This window comes from Oncorhynchus kisutch, linkage group LG11 (genome assembly GCF_002021735.2).
Source record: "Oncorhynchus kisutch isolate 150728-3 linkage group LG11, Okis_V2, whole genome shotgun sequence".
Lineage (NCBI taxonomy): Eukaryota > Metazoa > Chordata > Actinopteri > Salmoniformes > Salmonidae > Oncorhynchus > Oncorhynchus kisutch.
In genome coordinates, this window is record NC_034184.2 from 13,336,828 (window position 1) to 13,360,505 (window position 23,678).

The window sequence follows — 23,678 nt, forward strand, 5'->3', positions numbered from 1 at the left end:
AATGCCCTAGATGCCTCTCACATGAACAATGCCCTAGATGCCTCTCACATGAACAATGTCCTAGATGCCTCTCACATGAACAATGCCCTAGATGCCTCTCACATGAACAATGTCCTAGATGCCTCTCACATGAACAATGTCCTAGATGCCTCTCACATGAACAATGCCCTAGATGCCTCTCACATGAACAATGCCCTAGATGCCTCTCACATGAACAATGTCCTAGATGCCTCTCACATGAACAATGCCCTAGATGCCTCTCACATGAACAATGTCCTAGATGCCTCTCACATGAACAATGTCCTAGATGCCTCTTCACATGAACAATGTCCTAGATGCCTCTCACATGAACGATGTCCCTAGATGCCTCTCACATGAACGATGTCCTAGATGCCTCTCACATGAACAATGTCCTAGATGCCTCTCACATGAACAATGTCCTAGATGCCTCTCACATGAACAATGTCCTAGATGCCTCTCACATGAAACGATGTCCCTGATGCCTCTCACATGAACGAGTCCCTAGAATGCCTCTCACATGAACAATGTCCTAGATGCCTCTCACATGAACAATGTCCTAGATGCCGCTCCACATGAACAATGTCCTAGATGACTCTCACATGAACAATGCCCTAGATGCCTCTCACATCTAGATGCCTCTCACATGAACAATGCCCTAGATGCCTCTCACATGAACAATGCCCTAGATGCCTCTCACATGAACAATGCCCTAGATGCCTCTCACATGAACAATGTCCTAGATGCTCTCACATGACAATGTCCTAGATGCCTCTCACATCTAGATGCCTCTCAACATGAAACAATGTCCTAGGTGCCTCTCACATGAACAATGTCCTAGATGCCTCTCACATGAACAATGTCCTAGATGCCTCTCACATTAACAATGTTCTAGATGCCTCTCACATGAACAATGTCCTAGATGCCTCTCACATGAACAATGCCCTAGATGCCTCTCACATGAACAATGTCCTAGATGCCTCTCACATGAACAATGTCCTAGATGCCTCTCACATCTAGATGCCTCTCACATGAACAATGTCCTAGATGCCTCTCACATGAACAATGTCCTAGATGCCTCTCACATGAACAATGTCCTAGATGCCTCTCACATGAACAATGTCCTAGATGCCTCTCACATGAACAATGTCCTAGATGCCTCTCACATGAACAATGTCCTAGATGCCTCTCACATCTAGATGCCTCTCACATGAACAATGTCCTAGATGCCTCTCACATGAACAATGTCCTAGATGCCTCTCACATGAACAATGCCCTAGATGCCTCTCACATCTAGATGCCTCTCACATGAACAATGCCCTAGATGCCTCTCACATGAACAATGTCCTAGATGCCTCTCACATGAACAATGTCCTAGATGCCTCTCACATGAACAATGTCCTAGATGCCTCTCACATGAACAATGTCCTAGATGCCTCTCACATGAACAATGTCCTAGATGCCTCTCACATGAACAATGTCCTAGATGCCTCTCACATCTAGATGCCTCTCACATGAACAATGTCCTAGATGCCTCTCACATGAACAATGTCCTAGATGCCTCTCACATGAACAATGTCCTAGATGCCTCTCACATGAACAATGCCCTAGATGCCTCTCACATGAACAATGTCCTAGATGCCTCTCACATGAACAATGTCCTAGATGCCTCTCACATCTAGATGCCTCTCACATGAACAATGTCCTAGATGCCTCTCACATGAACAATGTCCTAGATGCCTCTCACATGAACAATGTCCTAGATGCCTCTCACATGAACAATGCCCTAGATGCCTCTCACATGAACAATGTCCTAGATGCCTCTCACATGAACAATGTCCTAGATGCCTCTCACATGAACAATGTCCTAGATGCCTCTCACATGAACAATGTCCTAGATGCCTCTCACATGAACAATGTCCTAGATGCCTCTCACATGAACAATGTCCTAGATGCCTCTCACATGAACAATGTCCTAGATGCCTCTCACATGAACAATGTCCTAGATGCCTCTCACATGAACAATGCCCTAGATGCCTCTCACATCTAGATGCCTCTCACATGAACAATGCCCTAGATGCCTCTCACATGAACAATGTCCTAGATGCCTCTCACATGAACAATGTCCTAGATGCCTCTCACATGAACAATGTCCTAGATGCCTCTCACATGAACAATGTCCTAGATGCCTCTCACATGAACAATGTCCTAGATGCCTCACATGAACAATGTCCTAGATGCCTCTCACATGAACAATGTCCTAGATGCCTCTCACATGAACAATGTCCTAGATGCCTCTCACATGAACAATGTCCTAGATGCCTCTCACATGAACAATGTCCTAGATGCCTCTCACATGAACAATGTCCTAGATGCCTCTCACATGAACAATGTCCTAGATGCCTCACATGAACAATGTCCTAGATGCCTCTCACATGAACAATGCCCTAGATGCCTCTCACATCTAGATGCCTCTCACATGAACAATGCCCTAGATGCCTCTCACATGAACAATGTCCTAGATGCCTCTCACATGAACAATGCCCTAGATGCCTCTCACATGAACAATGCCCTAGATGCCTCTCACATGAACAATGTCCTAGATGCCTCTCACATGAACAATGTCCTAGATGCCTCTCACATGAACAATGCCCTAGATGCCTCTCACATGAACAATGTCCTAGATGCCTCTCACATGAACAATGTCCTAGATGCCTCTCACATGAACAATGCCCTAGATGCCTCTCACATCTAGATGCCTCTCACATGAACAATGCCCTAGATGCCTCTCACATGAACAATGTCCTAGATGCCTCTCACATGAACAATGTCCTAGATGCCTCTCACATGAACAATGTCCTAGATGCCTCTCACATGAACAATGTCCTAGATGCCTCTCACATGAACAATGCCCTAGATGCCTCTCACATCTAGATGCCTCTCACATGAACAATGCCCTAGATGCCTCTCACATGAACAATGCCCTAGATGCCTCTCACATCTAGATGCCTCTCACATGAACAATGCCCTAGATGCCTCTCACATGAACAATGTCCTAGATGCCTCTCACATGAACAATGTCCTAGATGCCTCTCACATGAACAATGTCCTAGATGCCTCTCACATCTAGATGCCTCTCACATGAACAATGCCCTAGATGCCTCTCACATGAACAATGCCCTAGATGCCTCTCACATGAACAATGCCCTAGATGCCTCTCACATGAACAATGTCCTAGATGCCTCTCACATGAACAATGCCCTAGATGCCTCTCACATGAACAATGCCCTAGATGCCTCTCACATGAACAATGCCCTAGATGCCTCTCACATGAACAATGTCCTAGATGCCTCTCACATGAACAATGTCCTAGATGCCTCTCACATGAACAATGCCCTAGATGCCTCTCACATGAACAATGTCCTAGATGCCTCTCACATGAACAATGCCCTAGATGCCTCTCACATCTAGATGCCTCTCACATGAACAATGCCCTAGATGCCTCTCACATGAACAATGCCCTAGATGCCTCTCACATCTAGATGCCTCTCACATGAACAATGCCCTAGATGCCTCTCACATGAACAATGTCCTAGATGCCTCTCACATGAACAATGTCCTAGATGCCTCTCACATGAACAATGTCCTAGATGCCTCTCACATCTAGATGCCTCTCACATGAACAATGCCCTAGATGCCTCTCACATGAACAATGCCCTAGATGCCTCTCACATGAACAATGCCCTAGATGCCTCTCACATGAACAATGTCCTAGATGCCTCTCACATGAACAATGCCCTAGATGCCTCTCACATGAACAATGCCCTAGATGCCTCTCACATGAACAATGCCCTAGATGCCTCTCACATGAACAATGTCCTAGATGCCTCTCACATGAACAATGTCCTAGATGCCTCTCACATGAACAATGCCCTAGATGCCTCTCACATGAACAATGTCCTAGATGCCTCTCACATGAACAATGCCCTAGATGCCTCTCACATCTAGATGCCTCTCACATGAACAATGTCCTAGATGCCTCTCACATGAACAATGTCCTAGATGCCTCTCACATGAACAATGTCCTAGATGCCTCTCACATGAACAATGTCCTAGATGCCTCTCACATGAACAATGCCCTAGATGCCTCTCACATGAACAATGTCCTAGATGCCTCTCACATGAACAATGTCCTAGATGCCTCTCACATGAACAATGTCCTAGATGCCTCTCACATGAACAATGTCCTAGATGCCTCACATGAACAATGTCCTAGATGCCTCTCACATGAACAATGCCCTAGATGCCTCTCACATCTAGATGCCTCTCACATGAACAATGCCCTAGATGCCTCTCACATGAACAATGAGATGCCTCTCACATGAACAATGTCCTAGATGCCTCTCACATGAACAATGTCCTAGATGCCTCTCACATGAACAATGTCCTAGATGCCTCTCACATGAACAATGCCCTAGATGCCTCTCACATGAACAATGCCCTAGATGCCTCTCACATGAACAATGTCCTAGATGCCTCTCACATGAACAATGTCCTAGATGCCTCTCACATGAACAATGCCCTAGATGCCTCTCACATGAACAATGTCCTAGATGCCTCTCACATGAACAATGTCCTAGATGCCTCTCACATGAACAATGCCCTAGATGCCTCTCACATCTAGATGCCTCTCACATGAACAATGCCCTAGATGCCTCTCACATGAACAATGTCCTAGATGCCTCTCACATGAACAATGTCCTAGATGCCTCTCACATGAACAATGTCCTAGATGCCTCTCACATGAACAATGTCCTAGATGCCTCTCACATGAACAATGTCCTAGATGCCTCTCACATGAACAATGTCCTAGATGCCTCTCACATGAACAATGCCCTAGATGCCTCTCACATCTAGATGCCTCTCACCTGAACAATGCCCTAGATGCCTCTCACATCTAGATGCCTCTCACATGAACAATGCCCTAGATGCCTCTCACATGAACAATGTCCTAGATGCCTCTCACATGAACAATGTCCTAGATGCCTCTCACATGAACAATGTCCTAGATGCCTCTCACATCTAGATGCCTCTCACATGAACAATGCCCTAGATGCCTCTCACATGAACAATGCCCTAGATGCCTCTCACATGAACAATGTCCTAGATGCCTCTCACATGAACAATGCCCTAGATGCCTCTCACATGAACAATGCCCTAGATGCCTCTCACATGAACAATGCCCTAGATGCCTCTCACATGAACAATGTCCTAGATGCCTCTCACATGAACAATGTCCTAGATGCCTCTCACATGAACAATGTCCTAGATGCCTCTCACATGAACAATGCCCTAGATGCCTCTCACATGAACAATGTCCTAGATGCCTCTCACATGAACAATGTCCTAGATGCCTCTCACATCTAGATGCCTCTCACATGAACAATGCCCTATCTAGATGCCTCTCACATGAACAATGCCCTAGATGCCTCTCACATGAACAATGTCCTAGATGCCTCTCACATGAACAATGCCCTAGATGCCTCTCACATGAACAATGCCCTAGATGCCTCTCACATGAACAATGCCCTAGATGCCTCTCACATGAACAATGTCCTAGATGCCTCTCACATGAACAATGTCCTAGATGCCTCTCACATGAACAATGCCCTAGATGCCTCTCACATGAACAATGTCCTAGATGCCTCTCACATGAACAATGCCCTAGATGCCTCTCACATCTAGATGCCTCTCACATGAACAATGTCCTAGATGCCTCTCACATGAACAATGTCCTAGATGCCTCTCACATGAACAATGTCCTAGATGCCTCTTATACACAATGTCCTAGATGCCTCTCACATGAACAATGCCCTAGATGCCTCTCACATGAACAATGTCCTAGATGCCTCTCACATGAACAATGTCCTAGATGCCTCTCACATGAACAATGTCCTAGATGCCTCTCACATGAACAATGCCCTAGATGCCTCTCACATGAACAATGTCCTAGATGCCTCTCACATGAACAATGTCCTAGATGCCTCTCACATGAACAATGTCCTAGATGCCTCTCACATGAACAATGTCCTAGATGCCTCTCACATGAACAATGTCCTAGATGCCTCTCACATGAACAATGTCCTAGATGCCTCTCACATGAACAATCTAGATGCCTCTCACATGAACAATGTCCTAGATGCCTCTCACATGAACAATGTCCTAGATGCCTCTCACATGAACAATGTCCTAGATGCCTCTCACATGAACAATGTCCTAGATGCCTCTCACATGAACAATGTCCTAGATGCCTCTCACATGAACAATGTCCTAGATGCCTCTCACATGAACAATGTCCTAGATGCCTCTCACATGAACAATCTAGATGCCTCTCACATGAACAATGCCCTAGATGCCTCTCACACATCTAGATGCCTCTCACATGAACAATGTCCTAGATGCCTCTCACATGAACAATGTCCTAGATGCCTCTCACATGAACAATGTCCTAGATGCCTCTCACATGAACAATGTCCTAGATGCCTCTCACATGAACAATGCCCTAGATGCCTCTCACATCTAGATGCCTCTCACATGAACAATGTCCTAGATGCCTCTCACATGAACAATGTCCTAGATGCCTCTCACATGAACAATGTCCTAGATGCCTCTCACATGAACAATGTCCTAGATGCCTCTCACATGAACAATGCCCTAGATGCCTCTCACATGAACAATGTCCTAGATGCCTCTCACATGAACAATGTCCTAGATGCCTCTCACATGAACAATGTCCTAGATGCCTCTCACATGAACAATGTCCTAGATGCCTCTCACATGAACAATGTCCTAGATGCCTCTCACATGAACAATGTCCTAGATGCCTCTCACATGAACAATGTCCTAGATGCCTCTCACATGAACAATGTCCTAGATGCCTCTCACATCTAGATGCCTCTCACATGAACAATGCCCTAGATGCCTCTCACATGAACAATGTCCTAGATGCCTCTCACATGAACAATGTCCTAGATGCCTCTCACATGAACAATGTCCTAGATGCCTCTCACATGAACAATGTCCTAGATGCCTCTCACATGAACAATGTCCTAGATGCCTCTCACATGAACAATGTCCTAGATGCCTCTCACATGAACAATGCCCTAGATGCCTCTCACATCTAGATGCCTCTCACATGAACAATGCCCTAGATGCCTCTCACATCTAGATGCCTCTCACATGAACAATGCCCTAGATGCCTCTCACATGAACAATGTCCTAGATGCCTCTCACATGAACAATGTCCTAGATGCCTCTCACATGAACAATGTCCTAGATGCCTCTCACATCTAGATGCCTCTCACATGAACAATGCCCTAGATGCCTCTCACATGAACAATGTCCTAGATGCCTCTCACATGAACAATGCCCTAGATGCCTCTCACATGAACAATGTCCTAGATGCCTCTCACATGAACAATGCCCTAGATGCCTCTCACATGAACAATGCCCTAGATGCCTCTCACATGAACAATGCCCTAGATGCCTCTCACATGAACAATGTCCTAGATGCCTCTCACATGAACAATGTCCTAGATGCCTCTCACATGAACAATGCCCTAGATGCCTCTCACATGAACAATGCCCTAGATGCCTCTCACATGAACAATGCCCTAGATGCCTCTCACATGAACAATGTCCTAGATGCCTCTCACATGAACAATGTCCTAGATGCCTCTCACATCTAGATGCCTCTCACATGAACAATGCCCTAGATGCCTCTCACATGAACAATGCCCTAGATGCCTCTCACATGAACAATGTCCTAGATGCCTCTCACATGAACAATGCCCTAGATGCCTCTCACATGAACAATGCCCTAGATGCCTCTCACATGAACAATGCCCTAGATGCCTCTCACATGAACAATGCACTAATGCCTCCCATTGAATTGCCTTGGATGCATCTCACATGAACAATGTTCCTAGATGCCTCTCACATATGAACAATGCCCTAGATGCCTCTCACATGAACAACTGTCCTAAGATGCCTCTCACATGAACAATGCCCTAGATTGCCTCTCACATCTAGATGCCTCTCACCAATGAACAAGGTCCTAGATGCCGCTCACCTATTAACAATGTCCTTAGATTGCCTCTTCACAGATGAACAATGTCCTAGATGCCCTTTCACAGGGGACAATGTCCTAGATGGCCCTCTCACATGAACACATGCCCTAAGATGCCTCGCACATGAACAATGATCCTAGATGCCTTTCACAAGGACAATGTCCTAGATGCCTCTCACATGAACAATGTCCTAGATGCCTCTCACATGAACAATGCCCTAGATGCCTCTCACATGAACAATGTCCTAGATGGCCTTTCACAAGGACAATGTCCTAAGATGCCTCTCACATGAACAATGCCCTAGATGCCTCTCACATGAACAATGTCCTAGATGCCTCTCACGATGAACAATGTCCCTAGATGCCTCTCACATGAACATGTCCTAGATGCCTCTCACAATGAACGATGTCCTAGATGCCTCTCACATGACGAATGTCCTAGATGCCTCTCACATGAACAATGTCCTAGATGGCCTCTCACATGAACAATGTCCTAGATGCCTCTCACATGAACAATGTCCTAGATTGCCTCTCACATGAACAATGTCCTAGATGCCTCTCACATGAACGATGTCTAGATGCCTCTCACATGAACGATGTCCTAGATGCCTCTCACATGAACGATGTCCTAGATGCCTCTCACTATGAACAATGTCCTAGATGCCTCTCACATGAACAATGTCCTAGATGCCTCTCACATGAACAATGTCCTAGATGCCTCTCACTATGAACAATGCCCTAGATGCCTCTCAATGCCTCTCACATGAACAATGCCCTAGATGCCTCTCACATGAACAATGTCCTAGATGCCTCTCCACATGAACAATGTCCTAGATGCCTCTCACATGAACAATGTCCTAGATGCCTCTCACATGAACAATGTCCTAGATGCCTCTCACATGAACAATGTCCTAGATGCCTCTCACATAGATGCCTCTCACATGAACAATGTCCTAGATGCCTCTCACATTAACAATGTTCTAGATGCCTCTCACATGAACAATGTCCTAGATGGCCTCTCACATGAACAATGCCCTAGATGCCTCTCACATGAACAATGTCTTAGATGCCTCTCACATGAACAATGTCCTAGATGCCTCTCACATCTAGATGCCTCTCACATGAACAATGTCCTAGATGCCTCTCACATGAACAATGTTCTAGATGCCTCTCACATGAACAATGTCCTAGATGCCTCTCACATGAACAATGTCCTAGATGCCTCTCACATGAACAATGTCCTAGATGCCTCTCACATGAACAATGCCCTAGATGCCTCTCACATCTAGATGCCTCTCACATGAACAATGCCCTAGATGCCTCTCACATGAACAATGTCCTAGATGCCTCTCACATGAACAATGTCCTAGATGCCTCTCACATGAACAATGTCATAGATGCCTCTCACATGAACAATGTCCTAGATGCCTCTCACATGAACAATGTCCTAGATGCCTCTCACATGAACAATGTCCTAGATGCCTCTCACATGAACAATGCCCTAGATGCCTCTCACATCTAGATGCCTCTCACCTGAACAATGCCCTAGATGCCTCTCACATCTAGATGCCTCTCACATGAACAATGCCCTAGATGCCTCTCACATGAACAATGTCCTAGATGCCTCTCACATGAACAATGTCCTAGATGCCTCTCACATGAACAATGTCCTAGATGCCTCTCACATCTAGATGCCTCTCACATGAACAATGCCCTAGATGCCTCTCACATGAACAATGCCCTAGATGCCTCTCACATGAACAATGCCCTAGATGCCTCTCACATGAACAATGTCCTAGATGCCTCTCACATGAACAATGCCCTAGATGCCTCTCACATGAACAATGCCCTAGATGCCTCTCACATGAACAATGCCCTAGATGCCTCTCACATGAACAATGTCCTTGATGCCTCTCACATGAACAATGTCCTAGATGCCTCTCACATGAACAATGCCCTAGATGCCTCTCACATGAACAATGTCCTAGATGCCTCTCACATGAACAATGCCCTAGATGCCTCTCACATGAACAATGTCCTAGATGCCTCTCACATGAACAATGTCCTAGATGCCTCTCACATCTAGATGCCTCTCACATGAACAATGCCCTAAATGCCTCTCACATGAACAATGCCCTAGATGCCTCTCACATGAACAATGTCCTAGATGCCTCTCACATGAACAATGCCCTAGATGCCTCTCACATGAACAATGCCCTAGATGCCTCTCACATGAACAATGCCCTAGATGCCTCTCACATGAACAATGTCCTTGATGCCTCTCACATGAACAATGTCCTAGATGCCTCTCACATGAACAATGCCCTAGATGCCTCTCACATGAACAATGTCCTAGATGCCTCTCACATGAACAATGCCCTAGATGCCTCTCACATCTAGATGCCTCTCACATGAACAATGTCCTAGATGCCTCTCACATGAACAATGTCCTAGATGCCTCTCACATGAACAATGTCCTAGATGCCTTTCACAAGGACAATGTCCTAGATGCCTCTCACATGAACAATGCCCTAGATGCCTCTCACATGAACAATGTCCTAGATGCCTTTCACAAGGACAATGTCCTAGATGCCTCTCACATGAACAATGTCCTAGATGCCTCTCACATGAACAATGCCCTAGATGCCTCTCACATGAACAATGCCCTAGATGCCTCTCACATGAACAATGTCCTAGATGCCTCTCACATGAACAATGCCCTAGATGCCTCTCACATGAACAATGTCCTAGATGCCTCTCACATGAACAATGTCCTAGATGCCTCTCACATGAACAATGTCCTAGATGCCTCTCACATGAACGATGTCCTAGATGCCTCTCACATGAACGATGTCCTAGATGCCTCTCACATGAACAATGTCCTAGATGCCTCTCACATGAACAATGTCCTAGATGCCTCTCACATGAACAATGTCCTAGATGCCTCTCACATGAACGATGTCCTAGATGCCTCTCACATGAACGATGTCCTAGATGCCTCTCACATGAACAATGTCCTAGATGCCTCTCACATGAACAATGTCCTAGATGCCTCTCACATGAACAATGTCCTAGATGACTCTCACATGAACAATGCCCTAGATGCCTCTCACATCTAGATGCCTCTCACATGAACAATGCCCTAGATGCCTCTCACATGAACAATGCCCTAGATGCCTCTCACATGAACAATGCCCTAGATGCCTCTCACATGAACAATGTCCTAGATGCCTCTCACATGAACAATGTCCTAGATGCCTCTCACATCTAGATGCCTCTCACATGAACAATGTCCTAGGTGCCTCTCACATGAACAATGTCCTAGATGCCTCTCACATGAACAATGTCCTAGATGCCTCTCACATTAACAATGTTCTAGATGCCTCTCACATGAACAATGTCCTAGATGCCTCTCACATGAACAATGCCCTAGATGCCTCTCACATGAACAATGTCTTAGATGCCTCTCACATGAACAATGTCCTAGATGCCTCTCACATCTAGATGCCTCTCACATGAACAATGTCCTAGATGCCTCTCACATGAACAATGTTCTAGATGCCTCTCACATGAACAATGTCCTAGATGCCTCTCACATGAACAATGTCCTAGATGCCTCTCACATGAACAATGTCCTAGATGCCTCTCACATGAACAATGCCCTAGATGCCTCTCACATCTAGATGCCTCTCACATGAACAATGCCCTAGATGCCTCTCACATGAACAATGTCCTAGATGCCTCTCACATGAACAATGTCCTAGATGCCTCTCACATGAACAATGTCCTAGATGCCTCTCACATGAACAATGTCCTAGATGCCTCTCACATGAACAATGTCCTAGATGCCTCTCACATGAACAATGTCCTAGATGCCTCTCACATGAACAATGCCCTAGATGCCTCTCACATCTAGATGCCTCTCACCTGAACAATGCCCTAGATGCCTCTCACATCTAGATGCCTCTCACATGAACAATGCCCTAGATGCCTCTCACATGAACAATGTCCTAGATGCCTCTCACATGAACAATGTCCTAGATGCCTCTCACATGAACAATGTCCTAGATGCCTCTCACATCTAGATGCCTCTCACATGAACAATGCCCTAGATGCCTCTCACATGAACAATGCCCTAGATGCCTCTCACATGAACAATGCCCTAGATGCCTCTCACATGAACAATGTCCTAGATGCCTCTCACATGAACAATGCCCTAGATGCCTCTCACATGAACAATGCCCTAGATGCCTCTCACATGAACAATGCCCTAGATGCCTCTCACATGAACAATGTCCTTGATGCCTCTCACATGAACAATGTCCTAGATGCCTCTCACATGAACAATGCCCTAGATGCCTCTCACATGAACAATGTCCTAGATGCCTCTCACATGAACAATGCCCTAGATGCCTCTCACATGAACAATGTCCTAGATGCCTCTCACATGAACAATGTCCTAGATGCCTCTCACATCTAGATGCCTCTCACATGAACAATGCCCTAAATGCCTCTCACATGAACAATGCCCTAGATGCCTCTCACATGAACAATGTCCTAGATGCCTCTCACATGAACAATGCCCTAGATGCCTCTCACATGAACAATGCCCTAGATGCCTCTCACATGAACAATGCCCTAGATGCCTCTCACATGAACAATGTCCTAGATGCCTCTCACATGAACAATGCCCTAGATGCCTCTCACATCTAGATGCCTCTCACATGAACAATGTCCTAGATGCCTCTCACATGAACAATGTCCTAGATGCCTCTCACATGAACAATGTCCTAGATGCCTTTCACAAGGACAATGTCCTAGATGCCTCTCACATGAACAATGCCCTAGATGCCTCTCACATGAACAATGTCCTAGATGCCTTTCACAAGGACAATGTCCTAGATGCCTCTCACATGAACAATGTCCTAGATGCCTCTCACATGAACAATGCCCTAGATGCCTCTCACATGAACAATGTCCTAGATGCCTTTCACAAGGACAATGTCCTAGATGCCTCTCACATGAACAATGCCCTAGATGCCTCTCACATGAACAATGTCCTAGATGCCTCTCACATGAACAATGTCCTAGATGCCTCTCACATGAACAATGTCCTAGATGCCTCTCACATGAACGATGTCCTAGATGCCTCTCACATGAACGATGTCCTAGATGCCTCTCACATGAACAATGTCCTAGATGCCTCTCACATGAACAATGTCCTAGATGCCTCTCACATGAACAATGTCCTAGATGCCTCTCACATGAACGATGTCCTAGATGCCTCTCACATGAACGATGTCCTAGATGCCTCTCACATGAACAATGTCCTAGATGCCTCTCACATGAACAATGTCCTAGATGCCTCTCACATGAACAATGTCCTAGATGACTCTCACATGAACAATGCCCTAGATGCCTCTCACATCTAGATGCCTCTCACATGAACAATGCCCTAGATGCCTCTCACATGAACAATGTCCTAGATGCCTCTCACATGAACAATGTCCTAGATGCCTCTCACATGAACAATGTCCTAGATGCCTCTCACATGAACAATGTCCTAGATGCCTCTCACATGAACAATGTCCTAGATGCCTCTCACATGAACAATGTCCTAGATGCCTCTCACATCTAGATGCCTCTCACATGAACAATGTCCTAGATGCCTCTCACATTAACAATGTTCTAGATGCCTCTCACATGAACAATGTCCTAGATGCCTCTCACATGAACAATGCCCTAGATGCCTCTCACATGAACAATGTCTTAGATGCCTCTCACATGAACAATGTCCTAGATGCCTCTCACATCTAGATGCCTCTCACATGAACAATGTCCTAGATGCCTCTCACATGAACAATGTTCTAGATGCCTCTCACATGAACAATGTCCTAGATGCCTCTCACATGAACAATGCCCTAGATGCCTCTCACATGAACAATGTCTTAGATGCCTCTCACATGAACAATGTCCTAGATGCCTCTCACATGAACAATGTCCTAGGTGCCTCTCACATGAACAATGTCCTAGATGCCTCTCACATGAACAATGTCCTAGATGCCTCTCACATGAACAATGTCCTAGATGCCTCTCACATGAACAATGTCCTAGATGCCTCTCACATGAACAATGTCCTAGATGCCTCTCACATGAACAATGCCCTAGATGCCTCTCACATCTAGATGCCTCTCACATGAACTATGCCCTAGATGCCTCTCACATGAACAATGTCCTAGATGCCTCTCACATGAACAATGTCCTAGATGCCTCTCACATGAACAATGTCCTAGATGCCTCTCACATGAACAATGTCCTAGATGCCTCTCACATGAACAATGTCCTAGATGCCTCACATGAACAATGTCCTAGATGCCTCTCACATGAACAATGTCCTAGATGCCTCTCACATGAACAATGTCCTAGATGCCTCTCACATGAACAATGTCCTAGATGCCTCTCACATGAACAATGTCCTAGATGCCTCTCACATGAACAATGACCTAGATGCCTCTCACATGAACAATGTCCTAGATGCCTCTCACATGAACAATGTCCTAGATGCCTCTCACATGAACAATGCCCTAGATGCCTCTCACATCTAGATGCCTCTCACATGAACAATGCCCTAGATGCCTCTCACATGAACAATGCCCTAGATGCCTCTCACATGAACAATGTCCTAGATGCCCCTCACATGAACAATGTCCTAGATGTCTCTCACATGAACAATGTCCTAGATCTGGGATATCCAAGACTAATAATGAGCTGCCACTGATCCAAACCCTCTCCTAAAGGTCTCTCATTACCAATGCAATGACATGGAATAGCCCTGACCTTTTGTGTAATAGAGGTATTAATGTATTTTACAGTTCACATACACACACACCATTTTACTTGTAGAAGTGTAAAGGGGACATAGTTTGGGAAAACTGCACAAAGTTTAGCTGCTGCGTTTTTTTGTTTATCCAAACACCAATTAATCAATCAAACGTATGTTGTTGTTTTCCATCCACAACAAGGGGACACACACTATTACTGTCACCATCGTCACCATCAGCATCAAACATGACATTTCTGTGATAAGATTGATTCCCATGTCGTCCAATCCAAGCTGATCCACAACTTGAAATGTTTCTCAATATTGTGATTGGTTATATGAACATGATAATCTGTCTTTAAAGATGGTTTCTCCTTTCTCTGCTTGTCTTCCAGCTTTTTCACATGCATGGATCCCGGATGTACTAGAGAGAAATGTATTTTTCGAGCTTGACATTCCATTATGTGTTTGTTTATATATGTTGTATTGTTGCTTTGGGGAAAAAAACGACCAATAAATGCTCAAACATTATTTTCAAATATTATTGAAACATAAGCAAATCATGCCAACATTTCAAAATGTTAGAGACAGATATGTTAGTAAGGGCATTTTGTATAAATATCATTTTAAAATGTATTTTAGTTCTAATCACCACTGAAGTCATGGCAGTGAATGAATCTTAGTCAAATAGATTTGACCAAAAACAATGGTTGAAAAGCACTGCAAATCAATGTCCTCATCCAAATATGAAAAAGGGTTTGAAATTCACACGTGGAATATGATTCATAAGTAAGTTGTTATTGTTTAGACTGGTTCTGACTGGTCTGATGCTTTATACAGTAGTGAGACATGGGCCTGTGGTGCGTCTGACATTTAGTGAGATTTATACAGAAAGACAGACGGACATCAACTAACTGGCCACAGTCAGCAACACGCACACACACACACACACTTTCACTCTCACTCACACACTCCCCCGATTTCTCAATTCAATTTCAATTCAATTTAAGGGGCTTTATTGGCATGGGAAACATGTTTACATTGCCAAAGCAAGTGAAATAGATATGAACAGTAAGTTAACAGTAAACATTACATTCACAAAAGTTCCAAAAGAATAGAGACATTTCAAATGTCATTGTCTATATACAGTGTTGTAATGCTGTGCAAATAGTTCATGTACAAAAGGGAAAATAAATAAACATAAATATGGGTTGTATTTACAATGGTGTTTGTTCTTCACTGGTTGCCCTTTTCTTGTGGCAACAGGTCACAAATATTGCTGCTGTGACAGCACACTGTGGTATTTCACCCAATAGATATGGGAGTTTATCAAATTTGATTTTTTTTCTAATTCTATGTGGGTCTGTGTAATATGAGGAAAATATGTGTCTCTAATATGGTCATACATTTGGCAGGAGGTTAGGAAGTGCAGCTCAGACCTGGCTCCCAAGAGAAGACAAGGTATTCTGGCACTGTGTACTCTGTTTAGGGCCAAATAGCATTCTAGTTTGCTCAGTTTCTTTGTCAATTCTTTCCAATGTGTCAAGTAATTATCTTTTTGTTTTCTCATGATTTGGTTGGGCCTAATTGTGTTGCTGTCCTGGGGTTCTGTGGAGTCTGTTTGTGTTTGTGAACAGAGCCCCAGAACCAGCTTGCTAAGGGGGCTCTTCTCCAGGTTCATCACTCTGGTAATGGCTTTGTTATGGAAGGTTTGGGAATCACTTCCTTTTGGTGGTGGTTGTATAATTGAACTGCTCTTTTCTGGATTTGGATCATTAGCGGGCATTGGCGTCTTTTCTGCTCTGCATGCATTACCTGGTGTTTTATGTTGTACACAGAGGATATTTTTTGCAGAATTCTGCATGCAAAGTCTCAATTTGGTGTTCATCCCATTTTGTGAATTTTTGGTTTGGGAGCGGATCCCCGACCTCACAACCATAAAGAGCAATGTCTCTATGTTTTTGGTTGGACAGGTTTCTCAATTTCTTAAAGTTTTTACATTCTTCATCAAACCATTTGTCACTGTTGTTAATTTTCTTAGGTTGTTCGCTTGAAATTTGTAGATTTGATAGGGAAGCTGCGATGTCAAATATACTGTTTAGGTTTTCTACTGCCAAGTTTACACCTTCACTATTACAGTGAAACATTTTGTCCAGGAAATTGTCTAGAAGCAATTTAATTTGTTGTTGCCTAATTGTTTTTTGGTAGATTTCCACACTATTTTCCTTCCATCGATAGCATTTATTCATTTTATTCAGTTCCTTTGGCTTTGATGCCTCATGATTGAGCATAGCTCTGTACAAGTAGAGTGTGATTCTGCTGTGATCTGATAGGGGTGTCAGTGGGTTGACTGTGAATGCTCTGAGAGACTCTGGGTTGAGGTCAGTGATAAAGTAGTCTACAGTACTACTGCCAAGAGATGAGCTATAGGTGTACCTACCATAGGAGTCCTCTCGAAGCCTATCATTGACTATGTACATACCCAGCGTCCGACAGAGCTGCAGGAGTTGTGACCCGTATTTTGTTGTCATAGTTGTGCCTGGGGGGGGCATATGGGGGAGGGATTGCTGTCAGCTCTAGGTAGGTGTTTGTCCCCCTGTGTGCTGAGGGTGTCCGGTTCTTGTCCAGTTCTGGCATTTAGGTCGCCACAGACTAATACATGTTCCTGGGCCTGGAAATTGTTGATCTCCCCCTCTAGGATGGAGAAGCTGTCATCGTTAAAGTATGGGGATTCTATTGGGGGATATAGGTAGCACACGAGGACATTTCCTGTTTTAACTCATTTAATAGAGTGGGTTAGGTCTGCACTATACCAAATTAGCGTCCCCCTGTTTCACACCTGGTAGTTTGGTGGATGGGACTACCAGCTCTCTGTAACCTTGAGGGCAACCAGTGGATTTGTCTCCTTTATACCATGTTTCTTGTAGGATGACAATGTCTGTATTTACAATTTATTTTAAGTCTGGGTTCCTGCTCTTTAGGGCAAAGGCAGATGACCTCAGACCTTGTATAATCCAGGATGAGATAGTAAAAGCTTTGTGTTCCATAGTGTCTAGTGTTGTTTTTGTGTGGTTTAGGCCTGGACCATCCCAGTAGGTGTGAGCAGAGCATGTTGAGCATATGATACATACCTCTTAGGTAGCAGGATGGGGCTTGGGCGGGTGTAATAGTGGGGGTTGAGCCTGTTGCTCTGCTCACGAACTGGGCATGTGTCCCGCTGTCATTTTGAGGTCCTTGCTGCAGGGGCGGGGGGCATGGGGTGGGCAAAAGGGGCATATAGGTTGTGGCCTTGTTTTTCTTAGGGTGGTCTTGGTTGGGGTGTGGCTGGTGATGCTGTGGTGTTTGTGTAGGTCTTCTTGGCGTGGGTTCTCTTGGTGCAGGTCCTTTGGGAGGGGCTCTTGCAGGTCTTTGAGGGTGTCTCTCTGGTCTGAGCGGGGTGTCCGTTGCTCTGTTTCTCCTGTGTGAGGTGCTGGGGCTACGGTTGAAGGTGACGTCCTTGTAGAGGTGTACCTGGTCGTAGGTACCAGGTACACCGCTGTTCAAGTCCAGGTTGTAGTGGTGGGCCAGGTAGACATTAGCTTTTGAGGAACAGTCTCGCAAAATGCTTGCATTCACCCGCTGTATGGTGGCAGGGTGAAAGTATTTTCGTGGTAGCAGGTGGAGATAACCACTTGTGCGTTGGGGAAAGTGGAGAAAACCTTTTCAATCACTCCCTTGAGTGCTATTGCCACCCTTTCCTGCTGGCCCTCAGGTCATTTGTGCCTGTGTGAATTATGGTGTGGCTGGAGGACCCTAGTCCGTCCTCTGACAACAGCTCCAGGGCATGCCTAGTGTTTGGGCACCAGAGTTTAGCCACTTCGTATTTGGGAAATGTATTCGGTTTTTCTTCATGAATGTATTTGCCATTTGAGTCAATGAGGAGCACAATCTCTGGCTTTTGTGTGTCCTCAGTGGATGTGGGCAGGTTGTAAGGAGGGCTATCGGGGGAGCCGACAAAAGGGCTGTTAGGATGGGGTGGGATCTGTTGGGTTGGTGGGTCCTGTGTTGTCTGTCCCGTTGTGGCCCGGGTCTGAGGTGGGCTGTTCAGCTGGCTTCTCTGGGGGAGTGTCCTGCTCTCTGTCACACCTCAGCTTTCTGACCTCGTCCTTCGGTGCCATGTGTTCTCTAAGTTCTCTCACGTCAGTCCGTAGAGCAGCCAGCTCTCTCGGGAGGGGGACAGTTTGAAGAGGTGTGATAAGTCGTCACAGAGAGAGAGCGTTTCCTGCTGTACTCTCTCTTTGATCCCGTAAAAGTCTGCTTGAACTGCATGAGGATGCCCTGCATACAGGACTGTCCCAGTCTTGTACACGTTGACAGAGGTTGTTTTAATTTCCTTAATGTCTACTATTCTGAGTTTCCACCCTTGGCCAATACCCTCTATCTTGACATATAGGGGTAGTGTGCTCTTACAGCATTGTGCCATGCCAGGGGATGGTCTGTTTTTATTTATTTATTTAACTAGGCAAGTCAGTTAAGAACAAATTCTTATTTACAATGATGGCCTACCCCGGCTAAACCCTAACCCAGACGACGCTGGACCAATTGTGCACCGCCCTGCACCACCACACACACACACAGACACAACAGTGCTTCCTGCCGGAACATACGTGTTCCATGAGGCATGTGCATGCCAGCAGAGCAGAGCTCTCAGCCTGTTGCTCTGGCTCCAGCCTGACTCTAGGCCTTGGCAGGAAGAGAAAAGAGAGGTGCCTGAAAGAGGCATGCGTCTAAAATGGCACCCAATTCCATATATAGTGTACTACTTTTGACCAGAGGCCATAGGTGTCTGGTCAAAAGTAGTGTACTAATTAGGGAATAGGGTGCCATTTTGGTGCAACCCTGTTCTCTGCTCATGTTGTGATGATAGGCCCTGGCACCTTGAGACCAGGCTGTTGTCATGATATTTTAAGCTAGAGCAGGGATGGGCAACTGGCAGCTGCGGACCCCTTTTGTAAGCCTGCGGATACATTTTCAGAATAATTACACAAGTGCAATTTTAGAATTTTGCTTCTGTCTGGCCACTCTACCTGATTGGTGGAGGGCTGCAGAGATGGTTGTCCTTCTGGAAGGTTCTCCCATCTCCACAGAGGAACTTTGGAGCTCTGTCAGGAGGTAACCAAGAACCTGTGACCATCTCCCCTGATTGCTCAGATTGGCCGGGCGGGCCCCCCTGGTTACAAACTTCTTCAATTTAAGAATGATGGAGGCCATTGTGTTTTGGGGGACATTCAATGCTGCAGAAATGTTTTGGTACCCTTCCCCAGATCTGTGACTCGACACAATCCTGTCTCGGGGCTCTACGGACAGTTCCTTCGAGCTCCTGGCTTGGTTTTTGCTCTGACATGCTCTGTCAACTGTGGGACCTTATATAGACAGGTGTGTGCCTTTCCAAATTATGTCCAATCAATTGAATTTACCACCAGTGGACTCCAAGTTGTAGAAACATCTCAAGGAGGGTGAGATGAAACAGGATGCACCTGAGCTCAATTTCGAGTCTCATAACAAAGGGTCTGAATACTTATGTAAATAAAATATTAATGTTTTTTATTTGTAATACATTTGCGAACATTTCTAAAAACCTGTTTTTGATTTGTCGTTATGGGGTATTGTGTGTAGATTGAGGAAAAGTTTTAATTAAATACATTTTAGAACAAGGCTGTAACGTAACAAAATTTGGAAAAAGTCAAGGGGTCTGAATACTTTACAAATGCACTGTATATTATTACAGCATTTTATGAGACCTATTTCAGATGTATTTAATACAATGTTAATGAGGAGAAAAGAGAGAAGACCCTGTCAAACGGCATGCACTGGGCAGAACTGAAATCAAATGATTTGGCACGGGCCATTATCACCTCCTAGCACCTGTAGCCCAATACTTTCACAGCCAGTAGACAGCCTGTCTCTCAAACCTTCAAATACTGTAACTACAGTGATTCTAGTCTCTGCACATCAACACACCCACAGATCACCATTTGAGTTGATTTCAGTTGAAAGCTTTCATGGAGGAAATCTTGCATTTTTTGTGCACTTGTGAGGTGTTAAGCGCTTTTGTTATCAAGGAAGAGCATTTTTTATGGTCTTGCAATATGGATTATTGGGTGCCTTGATTTCAAGGAGGCATCCTCAAACTCTCTGGACAGATTTGTTTGAGTCGTCAATGGACTGTATAATTACGAAGCTGTTACTGAATACTGTTATTGGTTATTTATTTTTATGACCTTTGATTACTGAATACTGTTGTTGGTTATTTCTTTGAATGACATTTGATTACTGAATACTGTTTTTGGTTATTTCTTTGAATGACATTTGAGTTGCATGTTTTCTTCCAGCCAATCTTAACTTGATTTTCTTCTGTATTCCATGTCTAGCCATGTGCCTGGCATTTACCTCATGTTTTGATGGTGTTTCATCAGAAGACATCCCCTTTATTGAGGCTACTATAATTTGTAGTCTAATCTCAAACTGTTTTTCCAAGACATCAGAACTTGAGTTGAAAACCTGGTATTCCTCAGGATGCGGTATGTATGTATGTATGTATGTATGTATGTATGTATGTATGTGTGTGTGTGTGTGTGTGTGTGTGTGTGTGTGTGTGTGTGTGTGTGTGTGTGTGTATGTATGTATGTATGTATGTATGTATGTATGTATGTATGTATGTATGTATGTATGTTAAACAACTATTTCTCACAACACCCACACAAAACTAAAACATTCACACAGGTGAAGGTTGCCCAAAACACAGTGATTATGACGTATATTCATTTTTCAAACACACTATAAAAAATTCCTCAGAGCATTATCCACCCCAGAGTCCTCTGCCAGGGCCTTGGACACTGATCTGTCTGGAGTTGAGTCATCAGGCACCAAATTACCTCCATACACTCCCACCCTTTTCAGCCAGCAAACATATCCAAGACTATTCTATTCTGCCAAGCCATTCATTACATCTCTGGTATAATTGATGAAGCGCTGTGGATTATAATAAATATAATTGATCCAGTTCACATTCTTATTGAGAGTGGACCACTAGAAAATACTTGACTCTAATCCTGCTAGGATCTGATTTCTTGCTTTGAACTCATCTGGCATTCTCTCTCTCTTCTACCTGGCTCTGGTAAGGGTAAAGAGCATAATGTCATTCCCCCATACAACCACCAGATGTCAGCCCTGAGCCACTTAATCCTACTGAAATCCCTAGAGTTTAACCAGCCTGTCAGATCACTCATAGTTTCATCAGTAGTAACATTCCCTGTAACTGTGAAAGAGAAAAATCTGGATGTAATCGGCACCTGGAGACACATATCACAGATCAATGCAACTGTCATTGTTCAGCTGTCAAGTGTCTTATCTACTTTAAGAGGTATCTGTGCTGCTTATATATGTTCTTAAATATATATTTATAGATTTAAACAGTAACCCTTTTCTCTCCTATCTTTCAAATATTAACTAAGCGTCTCACTATTTGGCTTTATCTAAAATCATTGATTTGAGAAAAAACATGTCTATGGTGGCAATCTCTAAAGTCCTTACATATACTTAATCAACCTATCAATAATCCTAAATCATCACAGATGTCATATATCCCTGTTAACTTCAAATACTATTTAAATAAAAAAACTTTTAATGGTCAAATAAAACCAAACCAAATGCTAACCATATCAAATCCTTCCTATACTAATAAGCTCTTTCCTTCAGGGGTCCACAGTATTTTATCTAACAATAACATGAGTTATCCTTAAAATCAGTTTCATCAATAATTTAATATATGTTGCATAGTGTGGGATACCTTATCTACAGTAATTTACCATCCCTAAGAACTGAAACGTATTTATTTTCATGAATAATTTTAATGCTTATAAAATCACTCTTTTTCTATGTATTTTCCTGCCCTATTGGCTTAAAATATCTCCTGTCCAAACCTCAATGTACCATATCTCCCCCTATTTACTATCGATGATAAATAGGATTTTTTTTCTGTTGTAATACCAAATCAATAATAGCCCATTCAAAAACTTCACAGCCAATGTTTTAAAACAGAATCCTGAACCACTTCCTCTTTTCTCACTAGAGTTTATTTCCCCGCTCCCCATAATTTGTCCTACCTCCTACTATAATTATGTCCAAGAGCTATAAACTCCATTATAATTAATTTACCTTAAAACTAGTTTCCCAAATGACCACAAATTCATTATCCAAATGGCCCTCCCCTGAGGCTGATCAGACCACAAGAGATAGCCATGATAAGGTCAGAGGTTATACCACCCTTTTATAGTCATGTTTCATACCACATTAGACATTTTAAAGAACCCTTTAATCAAAAAAAAAAAAGAATCACTTGTAATTAAAACTCAAAATAAAAACTCATAAAATTCCATGTGAGTGTGCCCCTTTAAGATACCTTTGCACTAAAACAAATGGAAAACTCACCAAACCCAAAGGAAATAAAAAACAAATCAGTTTTTTAAAAACACCAACAAATAGTCCTAACAAATGTTTTATGTGTGTGTATTTGCAAACATGAATGAAAAAACAAAAACCTCCAGATCCTTTTCAATTTGGTCTTTTATGGCCTCAATTTCACCCACTCTCCCCAAGATTATAGTCCCAGGAAACATCCAAATCCAGAAGAGAGACAATGAAACACCCACTCTCCCAGGAAAAACACAAAAC

General features: G+C 44.0%; 1 protein-coding gene across 8 annotated transcripts in view; it reads left to right on the forward strand.

Annotated features, from left to right (window-relative positions):
* Nucleotides 1–15,497, forward strand: part of LOC109899996 (BTB/POZ domain-containing protein KCTD5) — a 39,034-nt gene extending 23,537 nt beyond the window's left edge. For 6 of the 8 annotated variants that reach the window (XM_020495695.2, XM_020495696.2, XM_031835323.1 and 3 more), the window contains one exon: nt 15,362–15,497. In XM_020495695.2, the coding sequence (XP_020351284.1) occupies nt 15,362–15,394 (33 nt within the window). In that variant the 3' untranslated portion in view covers nt 15,395–15,497. The remainder of the gene's footprint in view (nt 1–15,361) is intronic. The other 2 variants (XM_020495692.2, XM_020495694.2) reach the window with 1 other exon arrangement.
* Nucleotides 15,498–23,678: the final 8,181 nt, after the last annotated feature.